This window comes from Sus scrofa, chromosome 1 (genome assembly GCF_054392235.1).
Source record: "Sus scrofa isolate SSC_HxYL_T2T_F1_AM1 chromosome 1, Sscrofa_HxYL_maternal_Yorkshire_Landrace_v2.0, whole genome shotgun sequence".
NCBI lineage: Eukaryota > Metazoa > Chordata > Mammalia > Artiodactyla > Suidae > Sus > Sus scrofa.
In genome coordinates this window covers 79,947,044-79,970,367 of record NC_139383.1, presented here as the reverse complement: position 1 = coordinate 79,970,367, position 23,324 = coordinate 79,947,044, and the positions used below count along the sequence as shown (strand labels likewise).

The following is a 23,324-nucleotide window of genomic DNA, read 5'->3' as shown; positions in this document are numbered from 1 at the left end:
TATTAGGAAGACAATCTGTAATGCTAACTTAACAAATTAAACTAAAATGTTGTATTTATTGAAATGCTAAGTTATGGGTAATGCTATTGCCTTTCATCTTTACCCAGAAATGAGAGAAGTTGTAATAATAACAACTGATAAAGATATTCTCATTTCTCACTTACCAGTAGTACTAAAAATGTTTATACTCTAATTTTATCAAAACACTGCAACTGAGATGATCATTTTCCAAAAATTGTGAAATGATTATTTTATGTACTTGCAACTACTAGATCTTATGATGGGGTAGATATTTTGGGTTGTTTTAAAGCTGATGTTGAATCATTGAGAGAAAGAACTACACATAGGAGTATTTCAAGATCAGTAATTCATTTTTTCAGTAATATAAAATATGATTAATAGTCACACCTTTTAAAAGTACTTATTTTCCATTTTAAAAATAGCATTGCTGGGTGTAATTTAAAGGAGTGCTGGAACTTGAATCCCCAGTGGAGACTCGATTATTCAGATTGAAAGCATTTTCAAATTTCTTTTTCCAGAGATCTCTTGTGGCACAGCAGGCTAAGGATCCTGTGTTGTCAATGCAGTGGCTTGGGTTGTTGCTGTGGTGCGGGTTTGATCCCTGGCCTGGGAATTTCCATATGCCAAGGGTACTGCTGAAAGAAAAAAAGAAAAAAGAAAAAGGAAAAAAAAAAATCCCGTTTGTTACACCCTGCTTTAAGCACTTTCATATAATTGGGAGGTGGAAAGGCAAAAAAATGCTCAATTAGCAGAGTGAATGATTAAGATAAAAGCTAGTAGCCCTGTTATTTAACCAAATTTTTTAATTTTCAAAGCTAAACTGGCCTTTGTTAAAGTACATGCCCTTCCTAGCTGGATCTACCTAAAATACATGAAACCAAGTCACCCTTCCCCCAAATCCTTAATCTCAACAGCAAAATGGTACTAAGTTTATTTTCATATGAGGACAATGTGAATAAATGATATTGTTTCTCAAATATGCTATAAAGTTCTATCATTACAATTTGTATAATTCACCTTCAATGGATATAATTTTATATCCTAATTCTAGTGTCATGCATGCCTTCTAAATTCCTTAAACAATACTTATCAACACTTAATATTTAAAAATTTTCTCTAAAACTTGTTTTTAAAATTAAATTTATAAAAAATCCTATTTTAGCAAGCTTGATTATATCAACTGGTAAAACTTTATTTTACAAGCAATAGGAATTGGATCAAATGATTATTATAATCCAGAGGAAGTATTTTATAACCACAGCAAATGCCATTATACATACTGCCAATACAGACTTAATAGACAATACTGAACTGTACAAGAGTTATTTATTTTTCCTTAATCCCAAAGCTATTTTAGTAATACAAAAAGCCATATTAACATTTTTCCATTAGAAAACAATGTGATGTACAAAACTTTGGATGAAAAGATATATGTCAAATGTCACTTAATCATTTGGTGGAAAATCCACCACTCCATCAATACCACCCAAAGTGTTTTAGGCAATGATTAAAATCAAAGTAATGCATCTTAATAAATTCCAGCTGTTAAAAGAACAAACCTAGCAATATAGTTGACTACACAGTATTTTTGACTACTCAGGAGTTACTTTTTTAAATGCATTTTTTTTTTTTCTGAGTCCTACCACATACCAGGTGCTGTACTTGTCCAAGCAGATATTTAAGAAAAAGTTGGTTAAGGAGGAAGACCCCATAAAGCAGCCCTTTGGTTACCAGATTTAACTTTTAAACATCCTCCAAGAAACCCCAACTAAAAGGACACAGGCTTCTAAGTGTTACTTGCTTTTATCAGTGGGGAAGGTATTTGGTAAAGAGAGGTCATGAACTATTATTTATGATCTATTATTCCAATTAAAAGAGCATGTCAAAAGCTAATTTGTTATTTTTCTAATGAGTTTAAGATTTGGCATTCAGTTGTTACAAATGTGGTTCACTGATTCATTGTGAACCCTACAAGGCACACTGCTCAAAAACAGCAAAGCAGGTGTGCGTAAACATTCTCTTTGCATTTAGTGAAGTAATGGTATTTAATACCCATCTTTATCTTAAAACTCAGTTCAGTTTAGGGTCCAGTGAAGAAAATAAATCCAGTTATGGGGCGGAAAAAGTAAAGAAAGTAGACTAGTAAGGATTATTACTATATAAAGGAGTTTTATTCTCTTTTCCTTTGAATAACAAGATGCTAACACTACTTTCATTAAAATAAACAAAAAAACCGCTTGCAACTACTGAATTGAGGCAAGTACTAAAGGCCCATAAACTGACAATGTCATCCATTCATTACCATTACTTCTTTACATAAGCCTGTTCTCCTAAAGCATAACACATAATCTAAACTATAATTTGGAAATCAGCCAAGCACTAACAATTACATTGGCAGGTAATACACCATCAATTTTCAAAATATATTCAGTCACTTTTCATGATCCATCTGCAGTTTGGATTAAATAAGTAAAATTTTATTTCTGGACCTGCATGACAAAAAATGTAGTTTTTATAAAATTTTCACATAAGACATTTAAATAGTCTTCGGATCATACCATTTTCGTACTTAAGTGATTCATCCTGACATGCTATATAACCATAATAAAAATAACGGTTCAATTTTTAAATGAAAACTAAATGCAGATAAATGGTAACAGATTTGACATGGAATGTTGTAAGATACTTCTGTCAGTAATCTGATACTACTTTTTATAAATTTCTGAGTTTGAAAGCTTCAGATTAAAAACCACAAGATCTTGATGGCATGTGAGATCTTCCTCAAAATGAAACTAAGACCTCAAAGTCTCAGTATTTTATCAGAACATAAAGAAACACAACAAATTTGTACATTTTATTCACATTTATTTTTCGCTTTTAGTGTGCTCACAGAAAATTAGAACACCTTAAGCAGGAGTTTAATAGCAATTTTTGTAAGCAAAGTTACATTCCATCTCTAAGTCAAATTGGTCAAAGCTTCTCCAGTATTTACAAAACATGATAGACAAGATGCTACACAAAACCATTGCATCTGAAGTTTTTCCTTAATCTCAAAGACGACTGGAAAAGAAAGCATTGTCTGCTGTAATCAAAAACATACCACAGTATAAACAGTAACCATTCCACTTATCACAGCTTGGTTGAGTTTAAAATTTGTGTTTAAAAGGTCCAAGATGACTGCAGTTTTACAAAAATGGGCAGGGTGGAAAGTTGCAAACTTCATGTGCTTCTGGATATCAAGATTTGTTTTTATACAATAGTCACAGTTAAAAACACCCTGCTGGTAATACATAATTACACTTTATTAAGGTCATAAACCAGCAATAAACAATAAAGCCTATACAACTTGTAGTTCTACTTAATCACTGACTGGTACAGCTAACATGAGATAAGTGAAAAGTTCCTATGGTTTAAATGAACTCCTAAGACTATGATCTTTTTAAAAATCTGGGTATTGGGTTTTTTTTTTTCCCTCTCTTTCCTTCTTAGTCAAGACTTGTAGTGTTGTAAACCTGCCTCACAAAATACATCGTAATAACTTTTCTTTAAAAAAAAAAAAAAAAGACTAAGCCTTTACACCATTTCTAGTGGTACATTATCTTGGCAATGTTACGTACCACTTAAATTTCCCCATCCTGGCCGCTATCACTTCATCTGATATCCCTTTTTGACCCACCCATCTCCTTCATATATGGGCACGTCGTCCATAGATTGACAAAGAAAGTTTACATTTTTGAATAAAGATGCAAAGTATGCAAAAAACATTAATACTGATGCAAAAAATAAAAATAAAAGAGAAACAAGGCAGAGGAAGGTATTTAAGCTCTCCTCCACCTGTTGGAATGGTGGTAACAGAATGATCTGAGATGGGATCTGCGGGGAGGGGAGAAAAAAAAATTTGCTGCTTAAAAAAAAAGTAAAATAAAAAAAGACATCTTTAAAATCAATCCCTGGTTGTAGACAAGTTCTCCAAAACCAGTACCTGGCACCACTCCAACAAACAAACTGGGGGGAGAAAAGTTCTTCGATTATCTCAAAAAATCTCGCCCGTTTACTCTGCCGCCTCCGCTGGGGGGGCTTCTGGACTGCACTCGGGCTGGGTCTCCTGTGAGGGGGCTGCGCAGGCTGACGACGCCGCGGCGGCCGCCTCCTCCGCGGGGGCCGCCTCCTGCTCCGCTGGGGCGCCGAGCCCTGCGGCTGAGGGCGCCTCGCAGGCAGCCGCGCTGGCACCCGGCTCCTCGACCTTCTCCTCGGCCTTGCTGGGCTCCTCGGCGGCCTTGGTCTCCTCGCTGGCGGGCGGTTTCTCCGGCGCGACGGCAGCCTCTTCTGGCTTGGCCTCCTGCGGGTCGCCCCCCGCCGCCCCCTCCTCGCCTGCAGCAGCCTCCTCGCTCGGCGCCGCCGCCGGCTCCCCGGAGGCTGCGCCCGCCTCGCCGGCCGCCGCAGCCGCGCCCCCGGCGGCCTCGTCCTTGCTGCCTTCGGCGGAGGCACCGGCAGCACCCTCGGCCTCACCGCCCTCTCCCGCCTCCTTCTTGTTCTTCTTGAAGGAAAAGCCGCTCAGCTTGAAAGATTTCTTGAAGGAAAAGCGCTTCTTTTTTTTTTTCGGGGTCTCGTTGCTGGGTGAGGGCGTGGCCCCGTCCTCGGCCTTAGGCGAAGACGTCGAGGAGGCGGCCGAGGCGGCCTCCCCCTCCGCAGCCGTGGGGGAACCGGGCTCCGCGGCCTCGCCCTCCGCGGGGGCCTCTTTCTCCGCGGAGGTGGCCCCAGCTTCGGGGGCGGTGGCGGCCGCCTCATCTTTCTCGGCCCCGACAGGCGACGCCGCCCCGCTCCCGGCGGGTGCGGGCTCCTCCTTGTCAGCGGCCGGGGCGCTGCCGTTGGCCTGCAGCTCCTCCTTGGCGCCGGGCTCGGCGGCCGCAGGAGACGCGTCGCCGTTTACTTTCACGTGGCCATTCTCCTGCGGGCAGAGAAAGCGGGAGCGTCACTTGAAGTGGCCGGGGCGCCGTCATTACCGCCCCCGCCCCTGGAGCTGGAGGGACCAGTGTTCTCACGGGCCTGACTAGCTTTGGAGGCCCTCTCCCTTACGGGGACGCGGGATCGGATGCCCAGACTAGGGTTCCTGGAGGAAGTAGGGGCAGTGCCATTTCAAGTGCCTAAAGGTACAGCGGGAACCTAGACGACTCAAAAAATGCCCAGAAGACTAAAAAGGGCCCGAGTCCAAAACGTGGAGAGCAACGGGTAAACCATTCCAGCATTCCTTCACGAGCTTTGGAATAAAGGAGCCATGTAATATGATACACCAAACGCCCTTTGGAAGAAGGCACAGAAGCCAGAGCTGGTGGTGATCTGCGCCTAGACTGCACATCCCTCTTTCCCTCTAAACTCTAAAGACAGCTTCAAAGCACCAAGAACTCCCAGGGGGCAGCCCAGCGTTTCTGCGAGAAGCGCCTAGGCTGCCCGCGCAAACGCCCTTCGCCCGCCTAAGGCCTGGGGTCGACAGGGGGCGCTGCGCCTCCACCGCTCAGAGCTAGGCGCAGGAGGGCGCCGAGGGGCGGGGCCGCCGGCCACCCCGCCCTGCCGGGTCGGGCCCTGCCCGCTGGCCGAGGCGCCCCCGAGCCGGGATCGCGCAGCCCAGAGTCCGCAAACAAAGCTCAGGTGGCATCCTGGTTGGGATACAAACAAGGCAGAGAGAAACCCATTATTTCGTAGGTCTTGCCTTTCTTCCACGCCCACCTTCGCCCGGGATTTTGCGAAGCCGTGGCGCGCCCCAGCTGTTCATTTTGCATTTTTAACGGGTTCAGAGCCTCTTGGCAGAGCTCGCCTTCCCCATTAGGTTAGGGCAAGCGAAGCAACACGGCCTCTGCTCTAGGAAAAGAGGCGTGGTGCGTGCCCGGTGTTTGTGAAGCAACCACCCTTGGCCGACCTCTCGCGCCCACCCAACCGTGGCCATCCGCCTAGGTTTGGGCAGCGCCGGGGCAGCCCCTGCAGTGGTCCAGGCGCCACGCACACCAATAGCCCTGACTGAAACACACGAATTGCCTCTTGTTGACCATCTGGACAGGTTCTTCAAGGACCCAGTCTTCCCATCCACTTAAAAGTCAGATGTGTGTGTAATTAGACAGCTACGAACAGGGATTTAGAACAGTAGGAAAGCCCATCAAAAGGTAGTGAAACCCTTCTGTTCACCTCCAGCCAGCCAACCGGCCAGTCACCTTTCCAAGAACCCAGGGCACGCCGCCTCGGCATACAATGAGACAGCCCTTCCCTCCTAGGCTTTCTCCACCGCCATCCCTATTGCGCCCCCCCACTTCCCTACCCACTTACACAACCACACCAGTTCAGATATCCTGAAGGCGACTCAGTCTCGACAACAAACACGAGACACCCAAACACCTTTGTGCCCACCCAACAGAAATGCAACCTGCCTGGGGGTGGGGGTGTGGGGTAGCACCTAGCTAGTCACGTTCTGCCAAGCTCCAAACACGCCATTTTAGACAATTTATCACTTCTTTCCTCCCGTCTACACGAGAATTCGCCAGGATTTTCTGGGAACCACCACTTTGGGGCAGGGGGAGACACCACCTATGAGAAATTTACAATTTAGGCTATCGCTTTCCATTCAACTTTCATATTGGAATCTGGCTCTCTCCTTTCCGCCTAATGCGCCTCAGGCACGACCAGGAAGGAAGGGGAAGCGTAGGGACTAGAGAAAGATACCAAAGAAATGACCAGAACCACAGGTAGAAATTACCTGCCCATTCGCTTTGGAAGGCGACGAGGCCACAGCCGCCTCCCCGGGCCTCTCCCCAGCGGCTTCTCCCTTCGAAGCGGTCTTGGAGAACTGGGCACCCATGCTGGCTTCTTCAACAAAGAAACTCAACAGATCCAAGGGGGGAACAAAGAGCTTCGGGTTGGTGTAACGACGGGGCGAGCAGCAGCAGCGGCAGCAGCGGCGGCGGCAGCGGCAGCAGCAGCACACACACACCGGAGGGAGGGGGGAGTGGGGGTGGTGAAGAGGACAGAACAGAGTCGATTAAATACACTCCGGATAAAAAAATTTTAGTCGAAGAGATCAAAAAGCAGCAGCGCAGGAGGGAGGGAAAAAGGGTGGAAAAGTCGAGCACAAAAAAAGGAGCCCAAGTGTAGTTTAAAAAAAAAAGAAGTAATAAAAAAAATCCCAGATTTGTAGCCGCACTGTAGACAAGAGGAAAATGGAGAAATCTCCCTGGTTGCTAATAAGATGCGGAGTCCAACGCCCAAGTGCACAGATGAATGGGCTCACGGGCGCTGACGCGGCCCCCGCGCACGCCGGCCAATCCGCGCGTTGCACACAAAGCAGGGGGCGGGGCCTGCGCTCGCCTCGAACAATGGAGCCGCGCTTTGCAAACGGTTTGAAAATCAGCCTCATACCGAGAATTAATGTCCTCCAAATAAATAAATCAATTAAAAAATACATGCCTCTCGCCTCCCTCGGCTTAAAAATAATAATGCATTACTTGATTGGTTTGCTTTGTTTGTAATTAATTAACGCGGGAGGGGGAGTACTTGTGGATGGGGGCGGAGAAAACGTTAACTTGACTTGCTTTGACTCTCCTCTGTCTGTATCTGCGTCTGTCTCCTTCCACCCTCTCCCCTCCCCCATCTTTCCGTGTGTTTATGTGTATGTGTGTCTATGCGAGTTTTTAAGACAATGGTTGGGGTTTGTGTGCAGCATGTTTTCTTTCTCTGTGTTCCATATTGACTTCACAGATACTCAACAGCATTTTTTTTTTTAACGGTTGCAAATGCGAAATCGCCCGAAATTGAAAGGTATTTAAACCAAGAAGATCGAATTTCATCAAACGAGATCGCGAGTTAGAATTAGGTCTGTAGGCCAGATGTGGAAAATGCAAAAGCAGCAAGCAGCCGAAGCCACACTCCCTTCCCTATCCCACATTGGCATGAAATAAAATATTTCAAGATTGGCCTACGGCGCTCATCAACCTTCTCCCCCGCCCCAATCCAATTAATGATTCCCCCCTCCCCCCAACAAAATTAAGTGAGGGCCATGTACAAAAGATCGAAAAGGTTTACATTTTATCGCTGTGTGAAATGACAATTTTCTCTAGGGTGAAATGAGATCCTACAGCATAGAGTGTACGAATCTATATTTACAGTTAAGAGGCAATTCGCGTCGATATGAATTTTTTTCAGCCTACTGCCAGGATGGGATGGACTCTTTTTTTTCTGAACGTGCGTAAGTGTGCATGCAAGCCAGTGGGCTCCTGGAAGGCAGGGAGACAGCAGTGATGAAACTCTGAACAACCGGATTGACTATTACAGTTCTAAGGAGAAATTACACATTGAGAGATAGCAAGAAGAACCCTGAACGCTTCAAGCCTAACTTGAGTTAGAAAGGAAGCTTCTATTAAGGAACCCAGGGTACCTCCATCTGTAACCCTTGCCACCGAAGTATCAGAAGCTGTTTGTGCGTGAAAGACAGAGCACTGATTTAAAGAATAGAAGGTGAGAGGGTGGGGCTAAAAATCAAGGATACACACTTATAAGCATTCTCCTATCACCTACATTTCTGCTCCCAAAGTTTTCACTTGTGTCCAAATCAGGCTACCTTTAGTGATCCTGAAATGAATTATCTTCTGCTTATGGAGGTGAGAAGCAGTCGAAGTAATGGTTCATTTCTCCTGGTGCTGGCTCTGAATTCTAAAACAGTTTTATTTTTCAGCTCATTGTAGGGAAATGGGTCACACTGAGTGAAAAAGACGGTTAGTTCAAGCCAATAACTCTTTGTTCAACTATTGCTTTGAAAATCAAGCTGCATATCTTTTCATGAAGCCTCGTCTTCTCACTGTCCACTTATTCAGATGCATCATTCAATCATGAAGTCATATCCCCCAGAACTGATGTTAAGATGTTTCCGTAAAAGTGTATCTTGCCAAACGTGTTATCACCCTTAAGGGAGCCCGCTGGCCTGGCCCAAGACCCCAGTCGCCGCGTTGGATGCGAATCCCTTGTATTAGCGGAGTTCCAACTTGAAAAGCCAACTGGGCTGATCCAAAGCCACCATCCAGGCGATTCTCAGAAGACTTTTAGGCTGTTGATTACCGCCCCCGCCCCCCAAAAGTGAACCAAGTCCCTTCGTCTACATCCCCCTCCCGGTTAAATTTGGGGTGACTGCTAGCTCGTTTTCAAATTTTCTCCAGACGGGTTCTTAGCCCTCCATTTGGGGGCTGCTTTTATTGCTTCTTTGTTACCAGGCTGCCTTGTAGCTTTCCCCCCTTTTCTTTCTCTAATGCCTATTTGCCTGGTATCGGCTTGTCTCCTTGGCAACGGCCGGGGAAGATTCGGAGCCCCGAGCGGGGGGAGGGGGAAGGGGCGGAGCCGGCGGGGGAGTTGCAGGGAAGCGAAAGGGATGCTGAGCGAGAGACTGGAGACAGACAACCAAGCAGATGGCCGCGCAAGGGGGCGGGGTCCAGGCGGGGCGTGGGGGGGGGACCCCAAGCGTCGCGGGCGCGAGGGAGCCAATCAATTCTCTCCGCAGCTCCGGGGATAGAAAACAAGTGTAAACACATAGATTTCACTCCCCACGAGCGGTCCGTAGTTTGGGGTAGAAAAGATCTTTTTCTTTCGATAAGAGCGCATTTCTAGCGTAGGTTGGGAAGCCGACACTCCCCGGTAACTGGCAGGGGGAGGCGGTTTGCGGGACGCTGCCGGGGGGCGCTGAGCTTTGTGCCAACCTCTCCCAGCGTCCGGCCAGCCAGGAGAAAGCTGCGAATGCAGGAGGGGATGAAGGCGGAGAATGGGTGAGGAAGGAAGGGGCTGGGAAATGGGAAGAGGTCGTTCTGCCCCCGAAACTACATAATGGCTGGGAAGGACCGCCAAACAAGACTGGAACCAGTAGGAAGTTGTACGGTGTAAGTACATAGTTTCTCAGGAGTTCAGCGTTTTCCAGAGCTAAAGGTTTCAAATAAAGGTCTAAGTAGAGAAATATGATTACTTATATGAATATGATTAAAGAGCCCAGTGGTCATAGTGAAAATGTAGAACTGGTAATGCCTATAAACCAACTCACCAGGAGGAAACAGGCATTTATTCTTTATTTGCACTCTTCCCCATGCACTAGGGTATTTCCAAGATGATGACAGTTTGTATATGTTTTCTCTGGAAAAAGGACGATTTATTTAGGATACCTCCAAGTTATCTTTTCCTTAAAATGTTAGCCGATAGAAGGAATTTTTAGGGAGATTTCCACAAATTCTTGAGGGCCTGCTGTATGCAAGACATACTGATGGCCTTGTTTTCACATCAGTGAATGAGAGATACAGTCCCTGTCCTCCAGGAGCTTACAGTGTAGTAGATTATCTGCTTTAGGTGAAGTGGATCATCTGGTTTCATCTCCTCTCTTGCCAGATGAAGAAACAGGCCCAAGGAAGCTTCCAGATTTTGTCAGATGGTAGATTCCAAGTCTCCAACTTCTACTGCTGCTTGGTGCTGTCTAACCGTCCCTTAATGGCACAGATTCACTGGACAGGTTGGTTATTCATTCCTGAAGTGTTTATTCAGCTTCTGCTAAGTACCAGGAAGAGGCTGGACATCAGCTGCCACCAGCAACAAGCATGAACATGTCTGTCCTCTCCTGTAGCTCCCACTTCACATTATCTCTTAAAACTTCTTAGAATATGAAGAAAGAGAACAAAGAACGGGATTAACTGTGTGCTTAAAACAATGATAAAAAAATAAAGATGAGAGCCACTATTTAGATTGCCTTTTTCATCTGAAAGCATTCATTTACCATGTATTCATTCACAAAAGATAAGATTCCACTGTGTTTATGGCCCTGTGCTCCACTTTTCTTCTTGGATTTTATATTATCTGAACTTTAATTCCTCAGAAATTGAATATAGTGTGGAGCAGAACAGACACAGCCCCTCATTCATTCAAAAGATATTTATCCACTTCCTATCACGTGCTAGGTGTTTGGAACATATCAGTGAACAAAAGAGATAAGAAAATCTTTATGAGGCTTACATTCTAGAATGGGGAGAAAAATAAAATTTAATAAACCTAAATTCTATGGAAATAAGCAAATTCTATGGAGTACTAGAAGTATGTAAGTGTTGAGTTGGGGCTGGGGCTAGAGGAAGTAAGGGGGTTGTGAGTGCAAGGTTGAAATTCTATATAGGAGGTCAGGGGAGGCCTCACTGAGAAGATAAACTGAACAGATTTGAAGACGTGAGGGAGGTGATAAGGTACTTCTGACAGGAGAAGGAGAAGTCAGAATTGAACACAAAGATCACAAATAGATAAGTAATTGTAAAAGATCAGCTTACAATTGATCTAAAGGGTGCTATAAGATATTCTAATTTAGTTCAGATTGTTTAAGAATGCCTTTTCAAAGGAGTGACATTTAAGAGGAAACCTAAAGGTTGAGTAGGCCAGCGCCAGGGGAAGAGGTTGGAGAGTTTGTGTTCAGATAGAGCGAAACCCCTAAAGGGAGAAGAGTTCAAATGGGTTTGGGAGAAAGTTCTAGAGATTGGTTTGGCTATATTTTGAGGTGTCTATAAAATATCCTAGTGGGAAAGCTAAATTTGCAAAAGAGCTCAAAGACTAGTTTGGACTGTAAATATAGATGTGATCATTGCATATGTACATATTTTCTGAAGCCAGAGTAGACAAAGAGAGTGCAGGACCACACCCTAAATACATTTCACCTTAAGAGACTGGGTAGATATTTGTCCACTATACTTTAATAAAGCCAAGAATAATAACATAAAGTAATAAAGTAAAATAAAAATAAATGAAGAGAAAAAAAGAAAGAGGTTGGGTAGAAAAGGAGGCTGGCTGGCAAGGAAGACTGAGAAGGAAGAGTTCCCCGTCGTGGCTCAGTGGAAACGAATCTGACTAGCATCCATGAGGTTTGATCCCTGGCCTTGCTCAGTGGGTTAAGGATCCGGCGTTGTCATGAGCTGTGGTGTAGGTCACAGATGCGGCTCAGTGCAGCCCTAAGAAGCAAAAAGACTGAGAAGGAATCCCTAAGGAGGAGAGTGTGGTGTCTGGAAAATCAATGAAGACAATGTCTCAAGGAGTGTTTAGTTTGGTCAAATGCTGTTGAGAAGTCAAACAAAATAAAGACAGAAAAGTTTCCATTGACTGTTGCTAGTTACAGAACAGCATTCTGTATACTGAATACAGAAGTTACTAGATACAGGGTCTAGAGCCATTTTTTTCCTGTGTTGAAAGTGGAATCCAGATTTAGTGTGTTGAGTGAATGGGAGGTAAAGAAGATGGCAGCATAAATAGTCCCTTGTTTAAGAAGTTTGACTGGGTCTATAGAGTGTAGAGAGACAGGGCAATAGCTAGAAAGGGATGGTGTAGTGTTTTTTTGTTTGGGTTTGTGTTGTCTTGGATGCAAAATAGTAGAGCAAAGTTGGCTGCTCCGGAAATTAATCCAGTAGCAGGGAAAATGTTATAGCTATAAGAGAGAGAAGGAATAGTGAATGAAAAGAGGCCCCTAAGAATGAAGGAGGGGATGGCGAGGGAGGGCACATTGCCAAGTTTAAAGCAGAGTCTACTCCTTTCCTGTAACAGAGGAAGAAGAGGATGGCCAAGATTTACTGGTTGAAAGATGAGACAGCTCCCTTCTGATGCTTTCTATCTGCCTTTGAAATTCATCAGCTGAGGGTGAGGAAGAGATGGGAGAATTGGAGTTTGATTATGTCATAGAAGGTGAGGAATAATGATTGGGATGCAGGGGACTGAGACCTTTGGGGCCTAGTAAGATTTTCTTTTCTCTTCTCTTCTCTTTTCTTTTCTTTTCTTTTTATTGTCTTTTTATGGCCATACCCATGGCATATGGAAGTTCCCAGGCTAGGGGTCAAATCTGAGCTGTAACCTACAACACAGCCACAGCAACTTGGCTGAGCCTCGTCTGCAGCCTATACCACAGCTCACGGCAACGCCAGATCCTTAACCCACTGAGCAAGGCCAGGGATTGAACCCTCATCCTCATGGTTACTGGTCGGGTTCATTAACCACTGAGCCACAAAGGAAACTCCTGGGCCTTGTAAGATTTTAGAGCAATGATGAATGCCCATTTGAGATTGCTAAATTCCAGTGATGCCTAATCAGCATATCAAAGTTTTTCTCTCATATAAACTTTTAACTGAATAACTGTATCTATTACAATCTTTGTTAAGGTTACCATCTATTCAGCTTCCCAACTTATACCCAATTTTTATTATACCTGTACAGTCAATATGTGCAAAAAATATTTAGATTAAAATGGCTTTGCTTGTATAAAACTCCATTTTAGTTAATCCTCTATGATTTTGTACAGATGTGGATAAACAGAATGAGGAAGGGAAGAGAACCTCTTGGAAGACATGTGAGCCTGCGCTAGGCTTGTGTTTCACCCTTCCAGAAAACCCATGGACCAGTATTATTATGCCCATTTTACAGAAATTGATGTTCAGCAAGGTTTGGAAAATGAAATTCAACTATTGTGTTACCCATTATCTGTTGAAGGCTATCTGATTTTAGGAATCTAATAAGATCTCAAATGGTCGTAATAGCAAGTGGGATCCCATATTTTGTTTATAGTAGGAGCTTTATTAACTTTTTAAATTGGTACCATGTACTGAAACTTTAAACTTTGCTTTAGTGTTCTTTATTAACTCTCCAGTAGTACTCAAACAGATTCTTTCATAGTTAGGAAACCTCAAAGTCACTGATTATCTGATCTGAAGATTCAAGGACTAACACACCTACAATAGGAATGAAGTTTCTGAAACTTTAGACCCCCTCCAGATACTTAGCTGATTACCACAAAAACCACTAAAAGCTTGAGTATATTTTTAGTCACTGCTCTTCAGGCATATTGATTGGCTTAGCAAGAGTTTTTTTATATTGGAAAAGATTACCAAAGAGTAAGATATATTGTAAATCAGAGAAAGATGAAAAAAAAGTGCAAGGAAAAACAAAACAAAAAAATTTTCTAAAGAAATTTTGAATCAAAACTTATCTACATAGCATTTCCTAGAATTTGCAGTATTTAACCCTCCAAGGGACAGGCTGAAAACTTCCCATATCAGCTTTTGAAAGAGCTGAGTTGGGAGAGGGAGATAATTGCCTTCCCATCTTTGTTTCCAGAGGTAACAGGCAAGTAAATAAAGAAAAGCAATCAAAGATTACATTAAAAGAATCGGTTTCCTAGTCTTAGAGAGTTATCTAATTAATGGGTCAGCCAGAAGTGAGAGTGGAAAAAAGAAAGTTAACTTTTCAGCATGATAGCATAGGAAGCATGCAAAGGTTAATTTTCCATTGTTATTTTGAAGTCATAAATACTTTCTGGTATTAAAAAGTAGATTAAATCCCTGGCCAGAAGGAGATACTTGAACTATTCTATGGCTCTAGAAATTAAAGTATAAAATTATATTGAACATTTATCTTTATTCCAAATGGTAATGTAGTTTTTATTTTTTTAAGAAAAAATATTTTATTTTAATTGATTTACAATATTCTGTCAATTTCTGCTATACAACAAAATGACCTAGTCATACATACGCACTCTTCTCACATTATCTTCCATCATGTTCTATCACAGTGATTGGATATAGTTCCCTGTGCTGTACAGCAGGACTTCATTGCTTATCCATTATAAATGTAATAGTTTGCATCTATTAACCCCAAATTCCCAGTCCATTCCACTCCCTCCCCCTCCCCCTTAGCAACCACAAGTCTATTCTCTGCCTGTGAGTCTGTTTCTATTTTGGAGACAGGTTCATTTGTGCCATATTTTAGAATCCACATATAAATGCTATCATAGAGTATTTGTCTTTCTGTTTCTGACTTACTTCACTTAGTACGAGATTTGCTAGTTGCATCCATGTTACTGCAAGTGGCATTATTTTGTTCTTTTTTTGGCTGAGTAGTATTCCACTGTGAAATGTACCACATCTTCTTAATCTCCTCCTCTGTTGATGGACATTTAGGTTGTCTCTGTGTCTTAGCTATTGTGAATAGTGCTGCAGTGAATTTAGGGGTGCATGTATCTTTTTGAATAAAAGTTTTGTCAGGATATATGCCCAGGAGTGGGATTCGATTACTGGATTATATGGTAGTTCTATATTCAATTTTCTGAGGAAACTTCATATTGTTTTCCATAGTGGTTGTATGATAATGTAGTTTTTTAAAAAAGATGTTGATCTTTGGAAATCACTTGTTGCAATCAATAAATGGACAAGTTTTTACTAAGCTTGCTAAACCAGACCTCAGTAAGACTCCCCAAGTCTGATAGGCTTTCTGATGGAATGATTGGGAAGGATGACATTTGTTTTCTCAACCCATGTTTATTAAGCACCTACTTTATACCAGGCACTGGGTGATTGTGCTTTGCCTGCGATAGCTTATTGAATCCCCACAGTAATTTGCTTTTTATTTTTATTTTATTTATTTATTTATTTATTTTTTTGTCTTTTTGCCATTTCTTGGGCCACTCCCGCGGCATATGGAGTTTCCCAGGCTAGGGGTCTAATTGGAGCTGTAGCTGCCAGCCTATGCCAGAGCCACAGCAACGTGGGATCCGAGCCGCGTCTGCAACCTACACCACAGCTCACAGCAACGCCGGATCGTTAACCCACTGAGCAAGGACAGGGATGGAACCTGCAACCTCATGGTTCCTAGTCGGATTCGTTAACCACTGCGCCACAATGGGAACTCCGTAATTTGCTTTTTAGAGCCACCCATGTGGCATATGGAGGTTCCCAGGCTAGGGGTCGAATTGGAGCTGCAGTTGCCAACCTATGCCACAGTCACAGTCACAGCAACACAGGATCAGAGCTGCATCTTCGACCTACACCACAGCTCATGGCAACGCCAGATCCTTAACCCACTAAGCAAGGCCAGGGATCGAACCCACATCCTCATGGATACTAATCAGATTTGTTACTGCTGAGCCACAGTGGGAACTCCCCCACAGTAATCCTATAAGGGAGGAACCATTACTTCTTTTGTTTTCACAAATCAAGTCCTACAGAGGTTACATAACATGCTCAAGTTTTTGCTGCTTGTTAAGTGGTCTGGGCTGGGTTGGGTTCCGAATCCTGCTGTTGGTGGTTCCAAAGCTTGTTGCACTGTTTCCCTGGATACCATGCTGTCTTAGGGTAAGAATTTTATGGGGTATTTCCAGTTCTTCTGGAGGTTACAAAAATGCCCAAAAGACACTAAAAATTAACGAGAGGATATTCAGCTTTATCTATGCACTGTGAGAGAAGTATTTAGTGCCACATCTATAAAATGAGAATTAGCATTCAAACACACACACACACACACACACACACACACACTCTCTCTCTCTCCCCCGCCCTCAGAATCTGACAGATCAGCTTCTTGAACCTGGAAACATCTTTAGTAACTTTATCCAGGAACTAACTACATTAGTTATCACAAATTAGATATTGGTTGTAACTCGATAACATGGTTAGGTTGCACCCGGACCTCATTTCTATCTTTTCTGGAGGCAAAGGGTGAGTCTTGCCAAGGGCAGAGTGAAGCCATTGAGGTGTCGGTAAAATAGGGTGTTGAACTAGAGAGAGGAAGTTATGTTTGGGAATGAAATCAAGATATGTGGCTGGGAGGTCAGAGCAGAGGTGAGAAGGTGCAGACGTTCGCAGCACCACTGTAGGAAGGCTGTAAGCATTCCTGGGAAGAAAGAGAATCATAACAGAGAATGTAGGGGTGATCACAATCGGGCATTCTTCCATTAAGTCTGCAGTTGGTATGTGATTTACATTTCAGTTGTAGGTTTTAAAATTTAAAGCAGTTTCATACATGTTATTTCATTTAGTGCCCACAATAAATTGACATCAACTAAGTTAATTCCCAATTATAAGAGAGTTAAGTAATTTGCTTGAAGTCCTAACTCTAGGTTCTTGGAGCAGCCAGTATCTCGTGGTCAGCTGGAACAAGCAGGAACTTTCTTACCGCACCATCTTGCTGTCTCTGCCCTTGTTTAGCTTTTTTTTTTTCCCACATCCATTCTACTTTGATAGTAGAAAGAGTCATGACATGTTTCTTATTGACGTTGAGTTTTATTCTCATTGCTTCAAATACCGCCTCAGTGCTGGTGACACTAACATCATAATTTCCCATCCTAATTGCTAGCCCAAATTCCACATCTCTATTTTTCTGCTGCCTCCTTACTGATCTGAGCATTTCTGAATGTTGGTTTCTCACCTCTCCCTCAAACTCAGGTTATCATTTTCCAACCCAAACCAACATCACATTCCGAAAAGTTTTCTTGGAGACATTTTTGACTCATTCTTCTCCCTCACTTTCCAGGCTAAGAATAGAACTAGATATAAGACCGCCTTAGGATTCAGTATGGCTAAACTCTCTACTACCACTTATGTATGTATGTATGTATGTATGTCTTTTTGCCTTTTCTAGGGCCACTCCTGCGGCATACGGAGGTTCCCAGGCTATCGGTCTAATTGGAGCTGTAGCTGCTGGCCTACACCAGAGCCACAGCAACGTGGGATCCAAGCCTCAACTGCGACCTACACCACAGCTCATGGCAACACCATCTCCTTAACCCACTGAACGAGGCCAGGGATCAAACCAGCAACTTCATGGTTCCTAGTGTCGGATTCGTTAACCACTGAGCCACCAGGGGAACTCCTCTACTACCATTTAGAATTAAAAACTAAAATGAAAAATAAACAAAAAAACTAAAACAAAGCCTAAAGCTTTGGCTTGTTTGGTGAGCCCACAAACTTCTCTTTGCATCTCCACTGTCTTCTTTTTATATCTAAGACACATTTTTCCTTATGTTGCCTTTCCTCTCTCTCTCTCTTTTTTTTGTCTTTTGTCTTTTCAGGGCTGCACCCACGGCATATGGAGTTTCCCAGACTAGGGGTTGAATTGGAGCCACCTCTGCGACCTACACCACAGCTCTAGGCAACACCGGATCCTTAACCCACTGAGCAAGGCCAGGGATCAAACCCGCAACCCCATGGTTCCTAGTTGGATTCATTTCCGCTGCGCCATGCCGGGAACTCCCTTTTCTTCTCTTTAAAATGACTGTTAGTTCGATTTTATGAAATATAAAAATAATTCAGTTGCAAGGAAAGTAATGGAATTCTCATTGTTTGATTTACTACAGCTCAGAACACCCCATGGATTATCTTTGTCAAGTTATGTTCATTTTTAAACTTTCAAACATCTCCGGTATTTTCCCAACCAGTGCTAAAACTGAAGTAGAGCTTTTTGATGTGTTCTGCCTGAGTTACCTCCTAGGTAGTTCCTCTCCTCTCCAGGCATTAAGGCCACAGATTTCTCCCCTGGAACTCCCTTCATCAAAACCTCACTTTCAGGAGTTCCCAATGTAGCGCAGCAGAAACGTATCCAACTAGGAACCATGAGGTTTCAGGTTTGATCCCTGGTCTCTCACTTAGGATCCAGCTTTGCCATGAGCTGTGGTGTAGGTCGCAGATGTGGCTCAGATCTAGCACTGGTGTGGCTGGGGTGTAGGCCAGCATCTGTAGCTCCCATTCGACCCCTAGCCTGGGAATCTCCATATGCTGTGGGTGTGGCCCTAAAAAAGCAAAAACAAAAAGCAAAAAACAAACCAAAAAAAACCAAAAAAAAAAAAAAAAAACCACCTCACTTTTGGTTACCTGGAGTCTAACCCTCCCTGGCTGACTCCCAAAATTTCTTTATAATCTGTCCCATAATCTCCAGGCAGAGGAGTGGTTTGGGTCACAGTGACAGTTTATTAAACTCTTCCCTATAATTTTTTTTCATCCATTTCCTGGCAAAGAACTAGCAATATTACAAGTTTTAGCATAGCTCTATTAAATATTCTTTTTTTTTTTTTTTAAAAAAACTCTTTAAATTTATTGTCTTTTTTAGGGCCACACCTGTGGCATATGGAATTTCCCAGGCTAGAGGGTTGAATCGGAGCTGCAGCTAACAGACTACACCACAGCTACAGCAATGCCGGATCCTTAACCAATTTAGCAGGGCCAGGGATTGAACCCAAATCCTCATGGATACTATTCAGGCTTGTTACCACTGAACCACGACGAGAACTCCTAAATATGCTTTTTTTTTTTTTTTTTCCTGTCTTTTTGTTTTTTTAGGGCCGTACCCACGGCATATGGAGATTCCCAGGCTAGGGGTCTAATTGGAGCTACAGCTGCCGGCCTACGCCACAGTCACAGCAACGCCAGATCTGAGCTGCCTCTGCGATCTACATCAGGGCTCACAGCAACTCTGGATCCTTAACCCACTGAATGAGGCCGGGGATGGAACCCACAAACCTCATAGTTCCTAGTCAGATTCATTTCTGTTGTTTTCATAATTTAAAACAATTTAGGAAGCCAGTTCTCCACTAGCTTCTCTTCTTAGGGGTGAAAAAGGAGCAGGTTTGAAGGGCATGATGGACTAATCTCCCTTTTGGCCCAGGAGAGAGCCTTGATTTTGAAATTCTCATGTATTTTTCCAGTATGTTTGACTCAGTTGAAACCACACAACTAAGGTGGGAATTGAATTTAGCCAGAACTCAGATTGGGACCTGCAACCAGTGCCTTTTAATTAAAATCACACACCTGGTGTCAGGACTTAATGAAGCTTAGGTTCTTTATGTCTCAGCACAGAAAGAATTCAGTGAGAGACAACATGAGAGGTAATTGGATTTATTTAGAGAGATACACGTTTCATAGACAAAACATGTCTCAAAAGGCAGCTCTTGGAATGCCCATTGTAGCTCAGCGGTAATGAAGCTGACTAGTATCCATGGGGATGCAGGTTCAATCCCTGGCCTTGCTCAGTGGGTTAAGGATCTGGCATTGCCATGAACTGTGGTGTAGGTCACAGACTCAGCTCAGATCCTGCATTGCAATGCCTGTGGTATTGGCCGGCAGCTGTAGCTCTGACCAACCCCTAGCCTGGGAACTTCCATATGCACAGGTGCAGCCCTTAAAAGCAAAGCAACAACAACAACAACAAAAAGGCAGTTCTCTGGCCCCAAATGTGGGGTAGTTAGTTTTTATGGACTTGGTTATTTCATAGGCTAATGAGTGGGAGAATCATTCCAATTATTTTGGAGAAGGGGTGGGGATTTCCAGGAATTGGGCCACCACCTACTTTTTTGCCTTTTATGGTTCGCCTAGGAACCGTCATTTCGCCTGTGGGCATGTCATTTAGCATGCTTTAGTGTTATAATGAGGCTTGAGGACCACAGGAAGCTGAATCTGCCGCCATCTTGGATCAGTTGTATCCTCCTCCATGGTTCCCATCATTCTTTGAGGGTTGCGTCCTGCCAGCTTCCCTCCTGTTTCACAACCATAGCAAAAACTGCACCAGAAGAGGCAAAATGTTCCCTTAAGAGGAAGAGAAGAGAAAACAGCAATTGGTAAATCGGACATTTCTTTGTGGTTATGTAGATAAGACCAGGTTTTCCTTTTATTTTAACTTTTAAAATTTACTTTATTGAAGTAAAATTTATTTACAATGTTTTGTTAATTTCTGCTGCACAGCAAAGTGATTCAGTTTTATATATATATTATTATTTTTTTCTTTTTTAGGGCTGCACCTGTGGCATATGAAAGTTCCCAGGCTAGGGGTTGAAATCATGAAATCAGAGCTACAGCTGCTGATCTACATCACAGCCACAGCAATGCTGGATCCTTTAACCCACTGAGCAGGGCCCAGGGTTAAACCCCATCCTCATGGATACTAGTTGGGTTTGTTACTACTGAGCCACAATGGAAACTCCCTACATATTCTTTTTTATATTTATTTTCATTGTGGTTTATCTTGGGATATTGAATATAGTTCCCTGTGCTACACAGTAGAACCATGTTTATCCATCCTGTATGTAATAATTTGCATCTGCTAATCCCAAACTGCCAATCCAGTCCCCCACCCTAGTTTTTCCTTCTTTTTTTTTTTTGTATCTTCTAGGACCCCACCTGCAGCATATCGAGGTTCCCAGGCTAGGCGTCCAGTTGGAGCTGTAGCTGTGGCCTAGGCCAGAGCCACAGCAACACGGGATCCAAGCTGTGTCTGTGACCTACACCACAGCTCATGGCAGTGCTGGATCCTTAACCCACTGAGGCCAGGGATCGAACCTGCAACCTCATGGTTCCTAGTCAGATTCGTTAACCACTGAGCCACAATGTGAACCCCCCAGTTTTTCCTTCTTGGTGAAAATATTTTTTCATATCCTTACCATTTCATTTTCTCACACTAACACTTAATTTCCTTGGCCAGATCTCCCTGCTCCCCCTGTACTTTTTTTTTAACTCAATGAATTTTATTATATTTACAGTTGCACAGTGATCATCATAACCCAATTTTATAGCATTTCCATCCCAAACCCCCAGCCCATCCCTCACACCCCCCCAACCAGATTTAGATTCCTCATATAAGCGATAGCATATGACATTGGTATCTCACTGTCTGACTAACTTCACTTAGCATGATAATTGCTAAGTCCATCCACGTTGCTGAAAATGCCATTATTTCTTTCCTTTTTATGGCTGAGTAATATTCCATTGTGTATATGGACCACATCTTCTTGATCCACTCCTCTGTCGATGGACATTTAGGTTGTTTCCATGTCTTGGCTATTGAAAATAGTGCTGCAATGTACATGTGTCTTTGTGAGTCATGGTTTTCTCTGGATAGATGCCCAGGAGTGGGATTGCTGGGTCAAATGGTAGTTCTATGTTTAGTTTTCTGAGGAATCTGCATAGTGTTTTCCACAGTGGTTGCACCAATTTACAATCCCACCAACAGTGCAAGAGGGTTCCTTTTTCTCCACACCCTCTCCAGCACGTATTGTTTGTAGACTTTTTGATGATGGCCATTCTGGCTGGTGTAAGGTGGTACCTCATGATGGTTTTGATCTGCATTTCTCTAATGATGAGTGATGTTGAACATCTTTTCATGTGTTTTTTTGGCCATCCATATGTCTTCTTTGGCGAATTGTCTGTTTAGCTTCTGCCCATTTTTGGATGGGGTTGTTTGTTTTTTTGGATTTGAGCTACAGGAGGGGTTTATAATCTCTTGTCAGTTGCTTCATTTGCAAATATTTTCTCCCATTCTGTGGGTTGTCTTTTCGTTTTGTTTAGGGTTTCCTTTGCTGTGCAGAAACTTTTAAGTTTAATTAGGTCCTATTTCTTTCTTTATTTGTTTTTATTGTCATTATTCTAGTAGGTGAATCTGCTGTGGCCCACTATAAACATTCTAAGTACTTTCAGTGAATTTAAACTACATAGTGTACATTAATTGACTAAAACAGGTAGTAACTTTTCCTACATTTGTTTTATATTCTTTTCACTGGATGGCAAAAAATATCTACAACTTTTGACCTTACAAAATCCATGTTATTATAATGGTGGGGTTTTGTTTTGTTTTGTTTGCTTTTTAGGGCAGCACCTGCAGCATATGGAGGTTCCCAGGCTAGGGGTCCAGTCGGAGCTACAGCTCCTGGCCTTCAACACAATCACAGCAACACAGGCTCTGAGCCAAGTCTGTGACCTATGCCACAGCTCACGGCAGCGCTGGATCCTTAACCCACTGAGCGAGGCCAGGGATCAAACCCGAAACCTCGTGGTTACTAGTTAGATTCGTTTCCGCTACACCACAATGAGAAATCCTAATCATGGTGTTTTGAGAGTATCCTATAATAATCAAAAAGAACTTTTATGTATTAGACATCATCACTACTTTTTTGAAAATAATTTGATTTTTACTTTATCCTCTTTTTACTGATATAGTAAAAAGATTCATTCAATTTAGTGGCAGAAAACAGTAAAAAATATATATATATTTGACACCAGACAGGCCAACACCTAGTTATCTTTTGTCAATGTTTTTATATTTAGTTTCTTTTTAAGTCCTTAATGGGGCTTCAAGACTATTTCATAAAACATTAAAATGTTTATGTCACTCTATAAATATGTATAGGGTACATTATGTATTGTTTATATTTACATTATATGTATTATATGTCACATATAATAATAATGTATGCATGAAAGGGGTAGAATATGAAGTTGAGAACATTGATTTCTGTTGTCATTGTATCAGCATGCATAGAAACAAACAGCTGTCCTTTGAAATGATCACTTTATCAGAACACCCGTCAGATAAATGTTGATCTTCAGATCAGTTTGGGGAACAATCCTCTTTGAGTCAGACCTCACAAGCCACATTAGAAACTTCATCTTAATACTTCATAATTGTACTTATTTGTACAAAATTATATATATTTTGGCCGTGTCTGCAGCATGCGGAAGTTCCCGGGA

At 42.7% G+C, this 23,324-nt stretch overlaps 2 protein-coding genes across 50 annotated transcripts in view; one reads left to right on the top strand and one right to left on the bottom strand.

Annotated features, from left to right (window-relative positions):
• Positions 1-1,192: 1,192 nt before the first annotated feature.
• Positions 1,193-7,263, bottom strand: MARCKS (myristoylated alanine rich protein kinase C substrate). The gene is made up of 2 exons (XM_021091501.2): positions 6,764-7,263; positions 1,193-4,969 (listed from the first exon to the last, which is right to left on the bottom strand). The coding sequence occupies exons 1-2, from the start codon at positions 6,863-6,865 to the stop codon at positions 4,073-4,075; spliced, it is 999 nt and encodes a 332-aa protein (XP_020947160.1). The 5' UTR covers positions 6,866-7,263; the 3' UTR covers positions 1,193-4,072.
• Positions 7,264-9,595: 2,332 nt separating this feature from the next.
• Positions 9,596-23,324, top strand: part of LOC146406163 (uncharacterized) — a 1,231,956-nt gene continuing 1,218,227 nt past the window's right edge. For 16 of the 49 annotated variants that reach the window (XR_014807261.1, XR_014807256.1, XR_014807273.1 and 13 more), the window contains exons 1-2: positions 9,596-9,923; positions 10,420-10,540. Coding sequence is in view for 2 of the 49 variants with exons in the window: in XM_084963227.1 (XP_084819353.1) it covers positions 10,420-10,540 (121 nt within the window). In the remaining 47 variants the exon portion in view is untranslated. Of the gene's footprint in view, positions 9,924-10,380; positions 10,541-12,597; positions 12,736-13,345; positions 15,262-23,324 lie in introns of those variants that run through there. The other 33 variants (XR_014807208.1, XR_014807203.1, XR_014807219.1 and 30 more) reach the window with 7 other exon arrangements.